The following is a 16,433-nucleotide window of genomic DNA, read 5'->3' as shown; positions in this document are numbered from 1 at the left end:
AAAGATGTACCTTTGGCTAGGCAGCGGGCTCTGATTCTCTTCTCTGAGGTCTAAGAGAAGTCCCCAGAATAAACCCCCACCCTCATTCCTACCCGCTGTGGAGATAGAGGTGAGGGTTGTGTAAGTGGCTGTGTGATTTTCTTGTCCTTTCCTTCTTGAGGCAGCAGGACACTGAAATTGTTGGTCCAGTCTTTTATCTCAGGCCCCTCAGGGTCAGTATCCCACTCTCTGTGGACCACGGGCCGTTCCTCCACTCTCTGCCCCACCCCTCCACCCTTCACATACTCAGAACCTCTTCTCTCAGCCCTCTGTGGGTTCAGCCCCCTCTCAGCATCCCTCATCCTGCAGTCTTTGAGTTTCCTGTTTTCACTGCCTTCAGTAAAATTCTGACTCATCCCCTCATCCTCTTTAGAGACCCCCATTCACAACTGTGTGCAACTCCTTTTACCCACACTCCCGACCCCAGTAAAGAACCTTCACCAGTCCCCTCCGTTTCTGGCAGACAGACAAGCCTTAGTCCTCCTTGTCCCCTTGGCCCGGCCTGTCCCGCCCCATCTCCGCAGGCTGAGTCAGGCGGCAGGAACTGGGCGGGGGGCGGCGCCGGGAGGAGTCTAAGCCCAGGCTAGAGCCCTGGGAAGAGCACAGCGCCCAGCTGGGGTCTGCACCGCGCAGCCCTGCGCCGACTGCAGGGAGTGAGTGCCAGGCGGGGGCTGTCCAGGACCGACCATGAACACCAAGAAGAAAGGTAGGACCCTGCCTAGGGCCACAGAAGCGCTGGGACTGGCCTCAGGATGTGCGAGGCTCGATTATGGGGCCCAGCGGCGCGTGCTTCGATGAAACGGGTCGGAGATAGGCGAGGTCCCCCTCCCACTAAGGGTGCAGGCTAGGGTGCGCGTGTGTGACTCAGTTTCCAGTTCGGAGCTGAGGAAAAGTGGAGGGGGCGGAGCACTTCTCGGCACGGCTGGTTATCCTGGGAATCCCCGGACTGGAGAAGCCGGGAGGGCTCAGCACTCGGGAGCCTGAGAGCAGGGGAGCCAGCTTACATGGGGCAGGCGGGTCTCAGGAGCCAGGCGCGCACCGGCCCGGCCTGTCCGGCAGCTTGGCAGGGATCGGAGCACCTCGCCCTACCGGGTGACCTCCCGCGGCCTCCTGGGGTGCGGGTGCACTAGCTCTGGGTTGACTTGGGGGTGGGGGACTGAGGGCAGGACTGAGGCGCCCGCCCCGCCCCCGGGTAAACAGGCGCTTCCGCGCATTCTTCACGCGCCCCGCCTCTTTCCTGCCCCTTCCCAGCCAGGGGAGGGTCCCCGCTCGACCCCCCTTCCTGCCCCGCTGCAGGCGGAGCCGGCACATCAGCAGGAAGTGGGGGCCGAGCCGAGGCCACGCTGAGTCCGAGGCGAGTCGCCCTTGGCAGGCTGTCATTAGCGCCCAGCCAGCGAGGGAGTCAGACCCTGGCGGGCAGGGGTTAATCCTGAGGCTGGAGCCCACTGGACTCCTGACTTGGTGGCATCTGGTGACCAGGAACGACCTGATCTGGGCCTGCAGGGAGGGAATTTCAGGGGGCCGATTGGCGCTGGACACTCCTCTCGCCTCCCCTAGGGAGCCCCGCGCGGACTCACTCCATGATGTCCCTGTCCGTGAGGCCACAGCGCCGCCTGCTCAGCGCCCGGGTCAGTAGGAGCCAGTCCTTCGCAGGCGTCCTCGGCAGCCACGAGCGGGGGCCCAGGTATGAGGGGGGGGTTAGTTTCAAGGGTGTTTAAACAGGGTAAGTGGCGAGGTTTGGGGGGCACCCCCTGAGCGTCCCTTTCTCAGGACGATCTCTTCTCCAGGAGTTTCCAGGCCTTCAGCCCCCCGGGACCCCCACGTAAGCCCCCAGCGCTCGCCCGGGTAACTAGGATGTTTTCCGTGGCACACCCAGCCCCCAAGGTGCCACAGCCAGAGCGGCTGGACCAGGTGTACGCTGCACTCAAGCGGGGCCTGACGTAAGTGAGTCCCTTACCAAGACTTCTCCCAGGCTCTCTCCTGCGAAGGGGAAACCTTTCTCTCCACTTGAAGCTCGAGAGGTCCGCTAATTCCTGTCGCTCCTTTCCCCAGGGCCTACCTGGAAGTGCACCAGCAGGAGCAGGAGAAACTCCAGAGGCAGATAAAGGAGTCCAAGAGAAATTCCCGTCTGGTGAGGAGTGTGGCAGCCAGGGGATGACCTGATTGAGCCCCAGCTTAGCTTTGTGGTGTGGAGGGCTGCCAGAAGCCTAGGTGTCTTGGATCAGTTTTCTGGATGACTTAGGCCAAATAAGACTGGAAAAAAGGTTATCTGAGGCGGCTAGGGGTTCCATCCTCTAGTACTTTGCTGTGTACACTTCCTGCCTGCGACTCAGCTTTTGCCCAGATAGTGGGTCAGAGTATGCAAACATAGACAGCAGAAAATTATGTAGTATTATATAGATGTTGTAGTACTATGACTGAGATAGAGAGCTGTGGTTCTTCCTGTTGAAAGGATCATCAGGGCTTCCCCGGGAGACACTGTTACTGGGTCTTGAAGGATGAGTAGGAATTTCCTGGCAGGGAGAGCCAGACACCAGTTGCAGAGGTCTCCCCAGGTGCTGTAGGAAAGAGAGTGGATAGAACTAGGAAAGAGCTGAGGAGAAGGTACTAGTGTGATCTTGGGGACCAGATCAGTGTCACCAGCACCCACAAAGGGCCGGGCCTGGTGTGGGAAGGGGGTCAATCCCAGTGACTGGAGTTGTTTTGAACTGCTATGTGAGTGGATGGCTGACAGACAAGAGCTACATGTGGGTCTGAGTGAGCAAGCACCCCTGCTGGAGTCCTCTTCATGCCTAAGTGTCCCTTTTCATCTCCCCCTGCAGGGCTTCCTATACGATTTAGACAAGGTAAGTGTGGCAGTAGTGGTGGGAGGGGTTGGCACCTGGAGAAGGTAAAGGGCTCTGGACCTCAGGCCACTCCTGACCCACCTCTCCCCCAGCAAGTCAAGTCCATTGAGCGCTTCCTTCGACGGCTGGAGTTCCATGCAAGCAAGGTACGTGTGTAGCATGCATGTGCAGCTGCAAAATGGGGTGGGGGCTGGGGTGTCACAAGATCAGGGTAGGGTGCTGGACTGTGAATAAGTCTCATTCTCCACTCTCACCCAGATCGATGAGCTATATGAGCAATACTGTGTTCAGCGGCGTCTCCGGGATGGTGCCTCCAACATGGTTCGTGCTTACACCACTGGGTCCCCAGGGAGCCGAGAGGCCCGGGACAGTCTGGCTGAGGCCACTCGAGGGCATCGGGAGTACACAGAGGTGAGGGTGGGTGCCTGTCATGGGAGGCCAGGGCATGGCAGGGCTGGTCAGAGCTGGTTACTGATAACCTGTCCCCTTCCTCTCAGAGCATGTGTGTGCTGGAGAGTGAGCTGGAAGCACAGCTGGGCGAGTTCCATCTCCGGATGAAAGGTACAGAGTTGTGGGGGCAGATGGGTGACAGATGGGGTGTTTCTGAGACCCCTCCGCATGGCTCATTCTACGTCTCCCCCACTCTTAGGGCTGGCTGGCTTCGCCAGACTCTGTGTAGGCGATCAGTATGAGGTACGAGGATGTGCAGGGAAGGGCGGATGGCAGGGTCAGCACACCAGGGACAGCCGTCATCCTGCTTATTCCCCTAGATCTGCATGAAGTATGGGCGTCAACGCTGGAAATTACGGGGCCGCATCGAGGGGAGCGGGAAGCAGGTGTGGGACAGTGAGGAAACCATCTTTCTGCCTCTGCTCACGGAATTCCTGTCCATTAAGGTGCTGTTCCTGCTCCAGACACCCTGACCCCGTAAGCCCCTTGTGACCTTCATGACCCTAAGAGTCTGAGGACAGCAATCCCCATAACCCCTCATGATTCCATGGCTGCCTTAGTGATCTCGTGCTGCTATAACAGAAGTACCACAAGTGGGTGACCTTAACAAGCAGAAATGTTATTTTTTCATTATACAGGCTAGAGGTTTGAATTCAGGGTGCCAGCTATGAGGGAAGGCTTTTTGGAGAAAGATTTCTGTCTCTTCTGAAGTGTATCTCCTCTTGTCTCTGCTTTTTTCTGCTTTCTCATTTAATCTCTTTTAAATATTAACAAGAGATCAACTCAAAACACACTATATACTAATGCTGCCTCATTAACATAACAAAGACAACCTACCTCCAAATGGAATTCTAACCTCAGGCCTATAGATAAGAATTTTAAAATGTATGTATTTTAGGAGCACACAATTCAATTCAAAATAATGGCTTGGCGAATATATGACCCCCTGATTTCATCAAAGGGAGTTCAGCTGCTAACCTTATGAAGGAAGCAGTCCAAACCTGTCTTAAAGGGTTACTCTTGTCCTTAAGTGCTATTCAGTCGAGTAGACTCGCAGCAACCCTGTGAACCACAGATCTGAACTCTGTTCTATCCTGAGGTAGCTTCACAATCTCTGACATAAGAAGAACAAACTGGGGAAGAGGTTAGAGAGAATGGTACAGCAATGAAGGAATGAAAACCCAAAATCCCTGTAAATGTTCATTAATACTAATAAAATTTAATAATTAAAAAAAAGGGGGGGAAAACAATCTCTGACATAGTAGGAACACATTTCTCCAATCACTGTGTCAGTCCATCTCATTGAGGGTCTTTCTTTATTCCTTTACCTTTGCAAGCATGATGTCCTTCTCTAAGGAATAGCCCCTCCTAGCAACACGCCCAAAGTATGGAAGAGAAGCTTTATCATCTTTGCCTCCAAAGAGTATTCTGGCTGCACCTTCTCCAAGACACATCTCTTTGTTCTTTTGTGGTCTTCAGTATCATATTCAGTACAGTTCAGATCAGCAATAGAGTTTTTGTTTTGGATCTTCATAGCCTTGTGATTTTTTTTCTCATGATCTTAAAAATAACAATCTTTGTGACCCCTGTGACCTTGTAGCCCCTTGACCTGTGCTTCCTCATGACTCCTTGACCTTTGGGATCTCCATGAGGCTGCAATCCCCCATGACCTCAGTGAGGCTTCATGCTCAGACTTCTGTGGTCTGTTATTCTCAGACTACTTTAAGCCTCCACGGCTGTGCATTCCTGAGGATGCAATCACTGAGATGTCCTCAAGACCCCCAGGCCCCTGTGAATGACTTCATGACCATCTCATAACCTCTTTGATCTCTGATCACAGTCAGACCTCTGGTCTCTCACCATCTGGTAGCCCTGACACTCTGGTGATCCCACTGTTCTCTCTTGGCTGTAGGTGACAGAACTGAAGGGCTTGGCCAATCATGTGGTTGTGGGCAGCGTGTCCTGCGAGACCAAGGACCTGTTTGCTGCCCTGCCTCAAGTTGTGGCTGTGGACATCAATGACCTTGGCACCATTAAGCTCAGCCTGGAAGTCATATGGAGGTTAGTGGTACCTAAGGAGAAGGGTTTAGGGCAAAGGTCAGAGCTTCTGGGACCTGCTAATAGCCCTTTCCCTTCTCAGCCCCTTCGACAAGGATGATCAGCCATCAGCTGCATCTAGTGTCAACAAGGCCTCCACAGTCACCAAACGCTTCTCCACCTATAGCCAGAGCCCACCAGACACACCCTCGCTGCGGGAGCAGGCTTTCTATGTGAGTGGCAGCCTAGGTCCTGGCTTCGCAGCTCCCAGAGGCCCATGAAGTGGTCCTGAAATGCCCTTCCCTCTTGCACAGAACATGCTGCGACGGCAGGAGGAGCTGGAGAACGGAACAGCGTGGTCCCTGTCATCTGAATCTTCAGACGACTCCTCCAGCCCACAGCTCTCAGGCACCGCACGCCACTCCTCTGCCCCCAGGCCCCTGGTGCAGCAACCTGAGCCCCTGCCCATTCAAGTCGCCTTCTGTAGGCCTGAGACCCCCACCACTGGGCTCATGAATGAGGAGAGGACTGTGGCCCCAGTCCTGGCCAATGGGCATGCCCCGTACAGCCGAACACTGAGCCACATCAGTGAAGCCAGTGTAGATGCTGTCTTAGCAGAAGCTGCAATAGAGACTGTTGGGGTGGAAAGTTTAGGTCGAGCACCTAGTCCATCTGCACTCCCAAATCCAGCCCTTGGGGAGCTCCCTGCCCTGGACCCTAGTCATTCCACCTTAACACCAGCCATCAGTACAGTAGGCCCTGCTCACACTTTTCCAGAGCCTGCCCAGTCTGAACAACCAGATCCAGTTCATAAGGCCCCAGAAGAGCCAAGCCCCAGCCACACTGCTATAATCTCCACCCATAGTGCCATAAGCACCTCCCACAGTGCTGTAAGCCTCACGTGCTCTGCTCCAGGCTCCACCCGCAAGTCCACAGTCTCAACCCTCAGTACCACAAGCCCTCTGCCCAGTGCCACAGGCTCTACCCCGAGCACCACAGAATCAACCCAGACCACAAGCTCCAAACAAGCGAGCCCTGTTCACAAGCCAGTGCTCTCTACACCCACAACTACAGGCCCTACCACCAATACCACAGAGCAGGTCGAGACTACCACAAGCCCCTCCCATAAGCCAGTGCAGTCTCCCTTAACTTCTACAGGCTCAGTTCAGACCATCACAAGCCCCACTAACACTACTGTAACCTCCACCCCCACAAGCCCCATCCACACAGCCCTAGGCCCCGCCCATGTCATGTCAGGCCCCGCCCACTCTGTCACAAGCCCTGCCTATGCTGCCCTGAACTCTGTGCACCAAGCTAAGGTGTCAACTCACACCACTACAAATGCAACCCCCAATGCTACAGACCTGGTTCAGACTTCCATGACCACAGGCCCTACCACCAAAACCCCCCTTAAAACTCTGAGCCTTTCCACCTCTCCAGATTTTGTTACTCTTCCCAGCTCCTCTGTGCACAAAGACTCCAACCTCCCAGGTACCAACACCCAACCTCGTGGCCAACCCACCTCCCCACTCTGCACTCAGGCAGACCTCACAGCCCCCATCACCTCCTCCTTGAGCCCCCCCTGTTCTGATCGGGAACCCCACACAAGCTCTGCCCCCGAGTCCAGCCTTCAGAGCTCAAGTCCTCCACCCTCCCCTCTAGCCCCCGCCCCCCAGCAATCAGACCTTAATGTGGCCACAACTACTCAGTCTCCAGTCCCAGAGGCGGCGGAAGGGGCTGGGGACAAAAGGCTGGAAGAGGCTCTAGGAGCTTTAATGTCGGCCTTGGATGACTATCGAGGCCAGTTCCCAGAGCTGCAGGGCCTGGAGCAGGAGGTGACCCGGCTAGAGAGTCTGCTCATGGTAAGTGTGCTGGCTAAGCTGGGGACATGGAAGCGCCCAGGCAGTAGCAGCAGCTCTGACTTCTTCCATAACCCCAGCAGAGGCAAGGCCTAACCCGAAGCCGGGCCTCCAGTCTTAGTATCACTGTGGAGCATGCCCTGGAGAGCTTCAGTTTTCTCAACGATGATGAAGATGAAGACAGTGGTGGTCCTGGGGACAGGTGAGGGGGCTGAGTGAGGGCTTGGCTGCGACAAAGCTGGGAGAGGGGGAAGAGGTGAAGGAGGAATAAGAGGTAGGGACACAGATACAGGACCAAGTAAGAGGAAGCAGGTAGGTGGAGCACATGGAAAGGGCTGTAAGGCTGTAAGGTGGACGGGAAGGCAGGTGCATCTGTGTGTAACCCTCCCACGTATACCCCTTATGTGTCCTCCTGTGTCCACGTCTCCAACTCCATCTGATTCCCCAGTGCTTCTGGTCACCCTTCTCGTCTCTGCAATGTCTGCTTCCCTCGCCGAGCCTCATCAGCCTGTGAGCCCACAGATCCTCTTCCCTCCTTCGGCCTCACCTTGGATCCACCCTTCAATCATGCTCTTGCAGTGCCTCCCCATGCACGCTGGGTGTCCCCACAACGGTCCTCTCTGCCTCGATCCCGACTTTCCAGGAGGCCACGGCCCCTCAGCTCTTTGTGTCCAAGCAACCTTTGCCACTCCTCAGTTGAAGGTCGTGCCCGGCCTCTCCTCCCTCTCCTGCTACCAAGGTCTCGGCCACGAGCCTTGCGCCCCTTGGGCCCCAGCCCCTTGCACTCTGCACTGCGTAGACCATCCCGCTTGCAGCCCTTCTCCCGCCCGTCCCAGCCTCAGCGCTCCTAGCTGGAGGTGGCCAGGCGAGTCTTGCTCCAGAGAATTCCCTGCTACCTGCGGATCCCAGCTCTTTCCTCATGGAAACCCTGTCAACTTACTCATTGTCATATGTGTATTGTCTGTTTTTTCATTGTGGGATGAGGGAGTTCAATAAAAATGCACACTGATGACCAAGTGGTGATGTGCTCCAAGGGTGACTGACCCCACTTTTACCTCAGGCCCCTGACCAACCAGGAGCCCACGACTGAGGACAGCCTAGACTCACCCCGTGCCCAGCCCCTCAGCACAGGCTGTCTAGCTCTGGATGCTGCCCTGGTCCAGCACCTGTACCACTGCAGCCACCTCCTGCTGGTGAGGCTGGTGGTGTCCTCCACCACCTTCTCCTTGTGGCACTTTGCTCCAGGGAGTCCCACACTTCAATCCTGGCCCTCCACACCTCTGGGTTCCCTATCTCACTGCCCCAGGGTCCTGGCGTCTGGCCCTTGCTGAATGGAACACCTCCCATCCCATGCTCAGGATCACCCCAGCTTTCCCAATGCATGCTGGAATTTGTAGTCCTGGGACTCCACCCTCTCACAGCCTTACCTAGAGGTCTGAACTACTTGTCCACCACTGTTCTCCAGAAATTAGGCACATTTGGGCCCCTGCGCTGTCAGGAGGCATGGGCTCTGGAGCGGCTGCTGCGGGAAGCCCGAGTCCTTGAAGCTGTGTGTGAGCTCAGTGGGCGATGGGAGACCCCTGCCACCTCTGCCCAGGAAGGTAAAGGCCCCCTGTGGGCTCTGCCATCTGCCTGGAAGCTCAGATCCTACCCCACCCATGTGTCTGCCTGCACCTGCCCACCCTGTCTCTGACAGTGTCTGCACCCTTCACAGTGGTGCAGTTCTCAGTCTCTCGGCCCGGCTTCCTGACCTTCTGGGACCAGTGCACAGAGGGACTTGGCCCCTTCATCTGCCCCGTGGAGCGGGTGCTCCTCACCTTCTGCACCCAGTACAGTGCCCGCCTCTCCCTGCGCCAGTCAGGTTTGGCGGAGGCTGGTGAGTGGGTGCCTTCTGCCCGTTCATCTCTCCTGTCTCATATCCCCTGTGCTCAGGGCTCAGTGATGTCAGGTCACCCCACAAGCCATACTGAGCACAGCACTGGGGAGAAATAGCAAAAGCTTGTGGCCTGTGCTGGGCAAGAAGACCTAGATGGTGGGGTTTGGACAGGGGCCCCCTTTGGATGAGCTTCTCTGAGAGGGATCTGATGATGGGTACTGTTTCCCACAGTGTGTGTCAAGTTCTTAGAGGAAGTGCTGGCGCAGAAGCTGCCTAGGAGGCCCCAGCCAGGCCCTGGCAAGCAGCTCACTGTCTTCCAGTTTTGGAGTTATGTTGAAACTTTGGATGCCCCCTCCATGGAGGCTTATGTGACTGAGACGGCTGAGGAGGGTGAGCCAGTAGCCCTAATGACAAAGGGCCCAATGCTGTAGGTGGGCCTGATGGAGTGGATAAGGACATGAGCATATATAAGCCCTCCCCAACCCAGGAGGCTCTTGGCCCTGCCACTTTATCCCAATCTACTCCTCTTCCTTTTAGTATTACTGGTGCGGAATCTGAACTCAGATGACCAAGCTGTTGTGCTGAAGGCTCTGAGGCTGGCGCCTGAGGGGCGGCTTCGTAAGGATGGGCTGCGGGCCCTCAGCTCCCTGCTAGTTCATGGCAACAACAAGGTCATGGCTGCAGTCAGCACCCAGCTCCGGAGCCTGTCACTGGGCCCTGCCTTCCGAGAGAGGGTAAGGGCCCACCAGTGCTCCCCTGAAGACAAAGGTGGGGTCCCAAGCTTCCAGTATCTGACTAAGTCTCCCCCACCTCATTCCACCCAGGCCCTCTTGTGCTTCCTGGACCAGCTCGAGGATGAGGATGTACAGACCCGAGTGGCTGGCTGCCTGGCCCTGGGCTGCATCAAGGTGACTGCTGCCAATCCACCCACCCTTCCTACTTCTCCTCACCTTACCCTACCCCTGGGCCTCTCACACCTATTCCCCGCTCTGTGTTTCCCCTGATAGGCACCCGAGGGCATTGAACCCCTGGTATACCTATGCCAAACAGACACAGAGGCCGTGCGGGAAGCTGCCCGACAGAGCCTGCAGCAGTGTGGTAAGGCTGAGAGGGTGGGCTAAGCAGACAGTGGGTCATCCTGGGTCATGAGAGGAGGGTGAGATGGGACCAGGGTGCCAGAGCTGAGAGAGATAGGTCTCTTCTGACCCTCTTCTCATCCACCACAGGGGAAGAGGGACAGTCTGCCCACCGACGGCTGGAGGAGTCCCTGGATGCTCTGCCCCGAATTTTCGGGCCTGGCAGCATGGCCAGCACGGCATTCTAACTACCCCCCAGGCTCTCAGTACCCCTGTCCCCACTTTCGGGGCTTACTAGGCATTGGCAGGGAGGGTGAGGGCTGGCTCTGGATACCCCTCCCCCCAGATTCCTTTCAATGAAAATCTAATATATTCTGTTCCCCTTGGGGTCTGTGGAGCCAGAGCCTGCAGTCAAGTGCCTCCCAGCCTGGGCTCAGCAAACCCCTTTGCCACAAACCACTGTCCAGAGCCTGGTCACCCTGCCTCTGCCCCTACATCCCTTGGTTTTGTATATTATTTACAGAGTTTTACATAAAATTAAAGCAAAATGCCTTTCTTACATGGCCCGGCCTGCTGTGCGCTAACCTTTAGCATCAGCATCTCTGCCTGACACAAGTCCACATTCCACTTGTGACAACAGCAATTGCATTTACCCTGGAAATCCAGGTAGAAGAAAGCCCAGTGGCTGGAACAGGGCTTCGACAAGCGAGCACTATGCTTGGGATGTTGCTAAAGAGATTCAAAGGATATATGTTCTGGGAGCTAGCTCCTGCCATGGGGCAAAGGAGCAAAGAGGAAGCAGGCAGGCAAAGTCCCTATGGTGGCTGCAGATCTGGCCGCCAGGGGGCAGCAGAGCCATACTTGGAGGTGCCAGTCTTCTAGGTCTGCCTACAGCTCAGACTACTTCCTACAGAGAGCTGAGCTATCCTTGAGGGCTGTGGCAAGAATCTAGATCCTGGTTGAGGGGAAAAGAACTGGGGCCTGGGAGTCAGGAGAGCCGGATGGCTGCCCTGTGACCTTGACAGCAAATCCTTCCCATTGCAGAGCCCACCTCCCACTCTGTAATAACAAACCTGACTGACCCCTTTGACCCGCTGTGGCCAGGGACAGCAAGCTGACAAGGGGTTTCAGGAAGCAGAGCCCTGGGGAGGCTTAGCTCCCCCAGAGCAGCCTAGCACATGAATCTGTTAACCCCAGAAGGTTAAGAGTTCTGTGTGAGGAACTTAAGGGTGGAGTGTGATTCCAGAACGTCAGGCCTGTTCTGAAGTCCTCAGCCTCCCCCCACCCTACCCCCAGGGCTCCTCTCCCTCCAGAGGCAAAGGAGCTTGCTGGCAGGCTTCCCCCTCCCTCCAAGTCCTCTCTGATATCCCTCAGTGCTTGTGGCAGAAGCACAGAAGCATGACAGCATGTGTATGGAGATGACAGTGCCCTGCAACTCAGGATGAGCCGATGAGGTGCCAACAGTCTCCCCAGGGGGCAAGGGTGACCCAGATCCCCAGAGAGCCCTGCCCCCCAGTGTTTAGAGCTGCACATGGAGACTTGGCTGGGGCCTTAACCACCTGCTGGGGAAGCCAAGCTAAGCAGAAAAACGGCAACAGGAAGGAGCACAGGAAACACCTGTATGTGGATGCAGGTGGCTCATTCCAGGAAGGGTGCGAGGTGGGGACAGGCACATGCCCTCCACACACTGGCACAGCTCTGTACTCTCTGAAACTAGGAAGGGTGGCATGAGGAACAGTGTTGCTAAGTCTTCCAGGTAGGTGGTCAGCAGGGGGCAGCGAAGTAGATGTGGGGGAAAACAAGTGATAGAAACTGAGCCAGCACCCAAAACTGGGCAAGGCTGGTGCCTGCTCTGAAGACTCCTGCAGGAGCCAAGAAAGATACAGTCTCCGAACCATCATTCTAGGGGCTCTGCAGGCTTACAGCCCCCCAAGAGAGGTCACCCTTCTGACAGGGCAGGACTGCTCACTGACATCAAGAGCACGAGCTGGGTGGAGGAAGTGAATGCTGACTGACCAGGGTGACCCAGACAACATGAGGTCCCAGCTCAACCCATCGGAGGAGAGGGGGGAGGCTAGACAAAAACATTAGGATGATGGAAAATATCAGGATGGAAAAATACCAGTCCAGCCAGGGGTCAGCTGTATCTGTTGCTGGTAATCTGAGTGGTCCTGCACCCCCATTCTCTAGTGCTGGAGAAAGACAAGGCCCCTAACACTCTGCCTTCTGAAAGGAGGTTTTTAACGCCAGAGCAAATGAATGTAGGTTTACCCCAGTGTTAGCCACTCGATCTTTCTCCGTCAGTGATTAGCAGGATGATGGCCCTGCCCAGGCTGTGAAATGGTAAATGGCGGGGAGAACACTTGTCCTCTCTCCTGTACATCCCAACAGCACATACCCCACCCTACCCCCGCCATCCCTTTACAGGTGCCTCTCACAGGTTTCAGGTAGTGTAAAGTTGCTCCACAACAGTCTTCATCTACTATCAGGCAGATTTGAAATGGCATTCATTTTTGTTGTCTCAGATATGAGACAGTCAGGAGCCTGCTGTTCTAGGTAATAGGAGGTTAATGACAACATCAGGACCTAAAGACACCAGGGCAGGGAAACCGTGCCCATGTGACCTGTGTGAGGGGACAGATGGGAGTGGGTCTCTGTGGCCTGTGACACATCAAGAAATCTCCCTATCAATCAGGTTCATTGAGGCAATGACCATACCTTGACCATCACCTTCAGTCAGGAAACAGGTATGCGCACATGACAAAAACGGGGCAAGGCTAAAGTCACGAAGGGTGCAATTTATTGTTTTGGCAGTTGCTGGAGTCTCCTCCCAGTACCCGCGTTTCCTTCCCTCTCACCATCTCCATCCCTTACCTTTCTCCCATTGCCCGCTCTTCTTCCTCGTGTGTTCAAAGCTGCAAAGAACAAAAAAGAAAGCATGTTTATGAGGGCAAAGAAACAGATGCGCTGGTACGTGGGGGGAGGATGCCTCTTTATCTCACCCACACAGTGTGGGGCCTTCCTTGTGTGTCTTTGTGCCTGGTGTGTGGGTAATAAGTTGCTGAACCCCAAGGATATGTCAAATTCCTTTTGCCTCATCCCCCAAAGCTGCCCTGGGATGTCCTGTGTAGTCCATATATCCCCATGGACGGAAGGCTCTTGGCTGCCAGACCTGGGTACAAAGGTCCAAAAAAGTCATGCTAAGTCTGCCTGACTCCAGAGGGTAAACTTGGAAAGTACTCCATTGCTGCAGGTAAACTGCTAGGGAAGTATAATCTATTACACAGAAAAGGAATCTGGCATTGGCCTATGAGGAAGAGGCCTCTAGTTTCAGAAGGCTGCTGGGTGATGGCCACTAGTCTAAGTGTGATGTCAAGGGTTAGGTCTCATTTATCTCTGAATAAACACAGGACTCATGAGCACAGAGGAATTTCTATGACTAACACTCAAGTGTTTTTATAACCTTCTCCTCTTTCTCAAGTTTCTTCTTAAAATTCACCCCACAGGGTCCCACATTAGGTTCTTTCCTCCTCTTGAAATCCATTCCTTGGAATCCTTCATCCATTCCTCTCATAATTTATATGGTTCCCTCCTCAGCTTCAGATCTCTGTTTCTAGGTACTGATGGGACATCTTTTGAATGTCCCAGGCACCTCAAATTCAAATCAAAGCTAAACTCAGCATCTTCTTAAAGTCTTGATCCCCATTCGAGGTTCCTGGAGTTACCAACTACCCAAGTATCTAAGCCATATCTTCTCCATGACTCCTTTGGTCTCCTCCTCCAAGGCATTAGCCATTCTGGCAATTAAATCCCCTATATACTTCTAAACTAGCTGCTCCTCTCTGTGCCCTTTGGCACTACCAGCTTTGGAACACATTGATCTTTTGTCTAGACTAAAAATTCCTCCTTATAGGCTTCCTGCTTCTAGTTTTGCCTTTTTGCAATCCATTCGCCATGGTACAGTAAAATGATCTTTAAAACATAAATCTGCTACTATTACAGGCTCTCCTTCCCCTTAGGGAAAATTCCAGCTCCTTCATTCATGGCTCACAAAGCCCTTCTGGATCTTTGCCCACCTTGATCCTGCCTCATTTCTGCCACCTAACTCTTCCCTCTGCACTCAAGCCTCACTATATCACTTGAAGCACGCTATTCTCACTCCTCATGTGGCCCAATAACCCAGCAAGCTTCAGTGTTGGCTTCATGAATTTCTTCAGGAAGCTGCACCTTCACTATTTTGTTGCAGGAACCTGCACTTCCCTGGAATAGAACTAATACTAATTCCATTACAATTGTTTATTTACATTTTACACCATAATATATACATCTATAAGTATCTAGTGACTTTCCTGTTAGATACCAGGCAGCACATAGGCCAGGGAAGCTAATGGTTGTCTTCCCTTCTGGAGGATGGGTTTTGGTTTTCTTTTAATAGCTTTATTGAGATATAATTGACGTACCATGCAATTACCATTTTAAAGTATACAGTTCAATGGCTTTTCATATAGTCAAGAGAGCTGTACAAGCATCACCACACCAATTTTAGAACATTTTCATCCACCCCAAAATAAACCCCTCACACTTTAGCCATCAGTCACCTTCCAATCACTTCATTCCCCATATCTCCACCCCAGCCCTAGGCAATCACTAATCCACTCTGTCCCTATAGATCTGTCTGTTCCTACATATTTCACACAAATGGGATGAAGTTCAGTTTTTTTTCCCAAGTTGCCCAGTTCTAAGATTTACCTTGTAACTTCCCTGGAGATTCAAATTCACATGACTGTGATGTTCAGCTGCCTCTCTGTTCCTCTCAGATCTTTTCATTTGCCTCTTAATCCTTGACTTTCACCTACTAAGTAAGGTTCATGAGATTTAGCCTGATCTTTCTAACTAAAATACAAAGCACTCAAGACAGTCATCCTTCCCCAGTATTAGTGACCTTCAAGCATAGACTAAGGCACCAAGTAGTAGTTCAGGATGTACTTAGAAGACTAATAAATAAGATGGCATCCCCAAATACTTCTGCTCCCTCTTGCTCAAGTACCTGCAATTTTCACCTTTAAGTTAAGGCATTAGTTTCCAACTTACTTGAGGAGAGAAATCCCTCCCCGGAATGTCAGCAAACCACATATAAATAAGTGTTAGAAGATGGGGAGTAGAGCTGGCCTACCAGGCCGGCCTTGCTCTTCAGCTTCTAAGGCAGCTTCTATGTTAATGCATCACCTCCAGTGGAGCCTATAGAAATGAAAGGGTTACCTGAAAGGAGCAGGCAATGTGAGAAGAGGAAGAGGCAAAGTGGGGCTCTGACTTAATGGTAATGAGGTATGTTGTTTTGGTGGGTTGGTTTGTGGGTGTTTTTCAGTGTAACGGTATGGGATGACCTGCTGTTCCCTTAACTCTCGAGTACTTTTACTTGGATTTTTGCCCTTTTTGTAACATGCCTTGGCATCCCCTTGTAATGCCTTCTGCTCCTTTAAGACTCAGCTCAAGACTCAAACAGTATGTTATCGAGGCTAGTCTAGGACTAGGCAGTGCTTCATTCTATGAGTCATAACTAACTTGATAGCAACTAACAATAATATGCAATGTAATCCTTCCCCTTGAAATTTTTTCAAGATTTTTCTGCATGCAGCCAGATAGATGTGTAGAGTGAAAAGGCCAGGAGAACTACTGCTTCATGTTTAATAGCAAACAGAGAAGTCATGAAATCTCAAATGAACTTAGTGTATGTTCCTTGTTTCTTCAGTCAAGTGGCTTTCTTCCTATAAAATGGTAATGACATCTATATACTTGAGAAGCATTTTATTCAAGAATGAAAATTAACTTGTATTAAAGGACAAATTTAAAAGAAAAAAGACCCAGCTCAAATGAGCCACCCCTAGAGAATGATTTGTTCTTTCATCCATGAGCCTATAACACTATTTCTTCCCATTATAACAATAAGCACATTAATGTTTTCTCACTTTTTTCTCCCTATCTTACTAGTTGAACTTTTGAGTTAAAGGTCTGGAAACACAATCTTGGGCTACCTTTGTAGAAGCTAGTGCCAAGCACAGAGACTCAATAAATGTCTGCTGAACTGGATCATGTCTTACACATGTCCTCCAACAGACACCCAGGAAGCAGGAACATTTGGTATAACTTCAGGTCTGACCCCAAAGTGGGAAGGAAAACTCTTTCTCAGGTTGGGTTGGTTTTTTTTGGGGGGTGGGGGAATCACATTTCCTCTTCATTTGTCAACATAAAT

At 52.9% G+C, this 16,433-nt stretch overlaps 1 protein-coding gene across 1 annotated transcript; it reads left to right on the top strand.

The window, feature by feature from the left end:
- Window positions 1-726: 726 nt before the first annotated feature.
- On the top strand, window positions 727-10,739 carry FAM65A (family with sequence similarity 65, member A). Its single transcript, XM_006878690.1, has 24 exons — window positions 727-745; window positions 1,597-1,723; window positions 1,827-1,979; window positions 2,092-2,170; window positions 2,862-2,885; window positions 2,978-3,031; window positions 3,144-3,296; window positions 3,383-3,446; window positions 3,535-3,578; window positions 3,656-3,781; window positions 5,248-5,396; window positions 5,476-5,605; window positions 5,687-6,300; window positions 6,406-6,510; window positions 6,589-7,234; window positions 7,312-7,433; window positions 8,292-8,424; window positions 8,697-8,832; window positions 8,946-9,107; window positions 9,339-9,497; window positions 9,645-9,841; window positions 9,932-10,015; window positions 10,115-10,205; window positions 10,334-10,739. The coding sequence occupies exons 1-24, from the start codon at window positions 727-729 to the stop codon at window positions 10,429-10,431; spliced, it is 3,669 nt and encodes a 1,222-aa protein (XP_006878752.1). The 3' UTR covers window positions 10,432-10,739.
- The last annotated feature ends 5,694 nt before the right edge of the window (window positions 10,740-16,433 follow it).

Source organism: Elephantulus edwardii, unplaced genomic scaffold (assembly GCF_000299155.1).
Source record: "Elephantulus edwardii isolate Elephantulus edwardi_28Jun2011 unplaced genomic scaffold, EleEdw1.0 scaffold00001, whole genome shotgun sequence".
In the NCBI taxonomy this organism is placed as follows: domain Eukaryota; kingdom Metazoa; phylum Chordata; class Mammalia; order Macroscelidea; family Macroscelididae; genus Elephantulus; species Elephantulus edwardii.
The sequence above is the reverse complement of the archived record's forward strand: the minus strand, read 5'-3'. Positions and strand labels throughout refer to the sequence as shown.

Excerpts from the sequence above, each read along its gene's own strand:
- FAM65A (XM_006878690.1), top strand. Across the intron at positions 1,980-2,091 it reads GCACTCAAGCGGGGCCTGAC|GGCCTACCTGGAAGTGCACC; the intron begins GTAAGTGAGTCC and ends TCCTTTCCCCAG. Across the intron at positions 9,108-9,338 it reads GTCAGGTTTGGCGGAGGCTG|TGTGTGTCAAGTTCTTAGAG; the intron begins GTGAGTGGGTGC and ends TGTTTCCCACAG.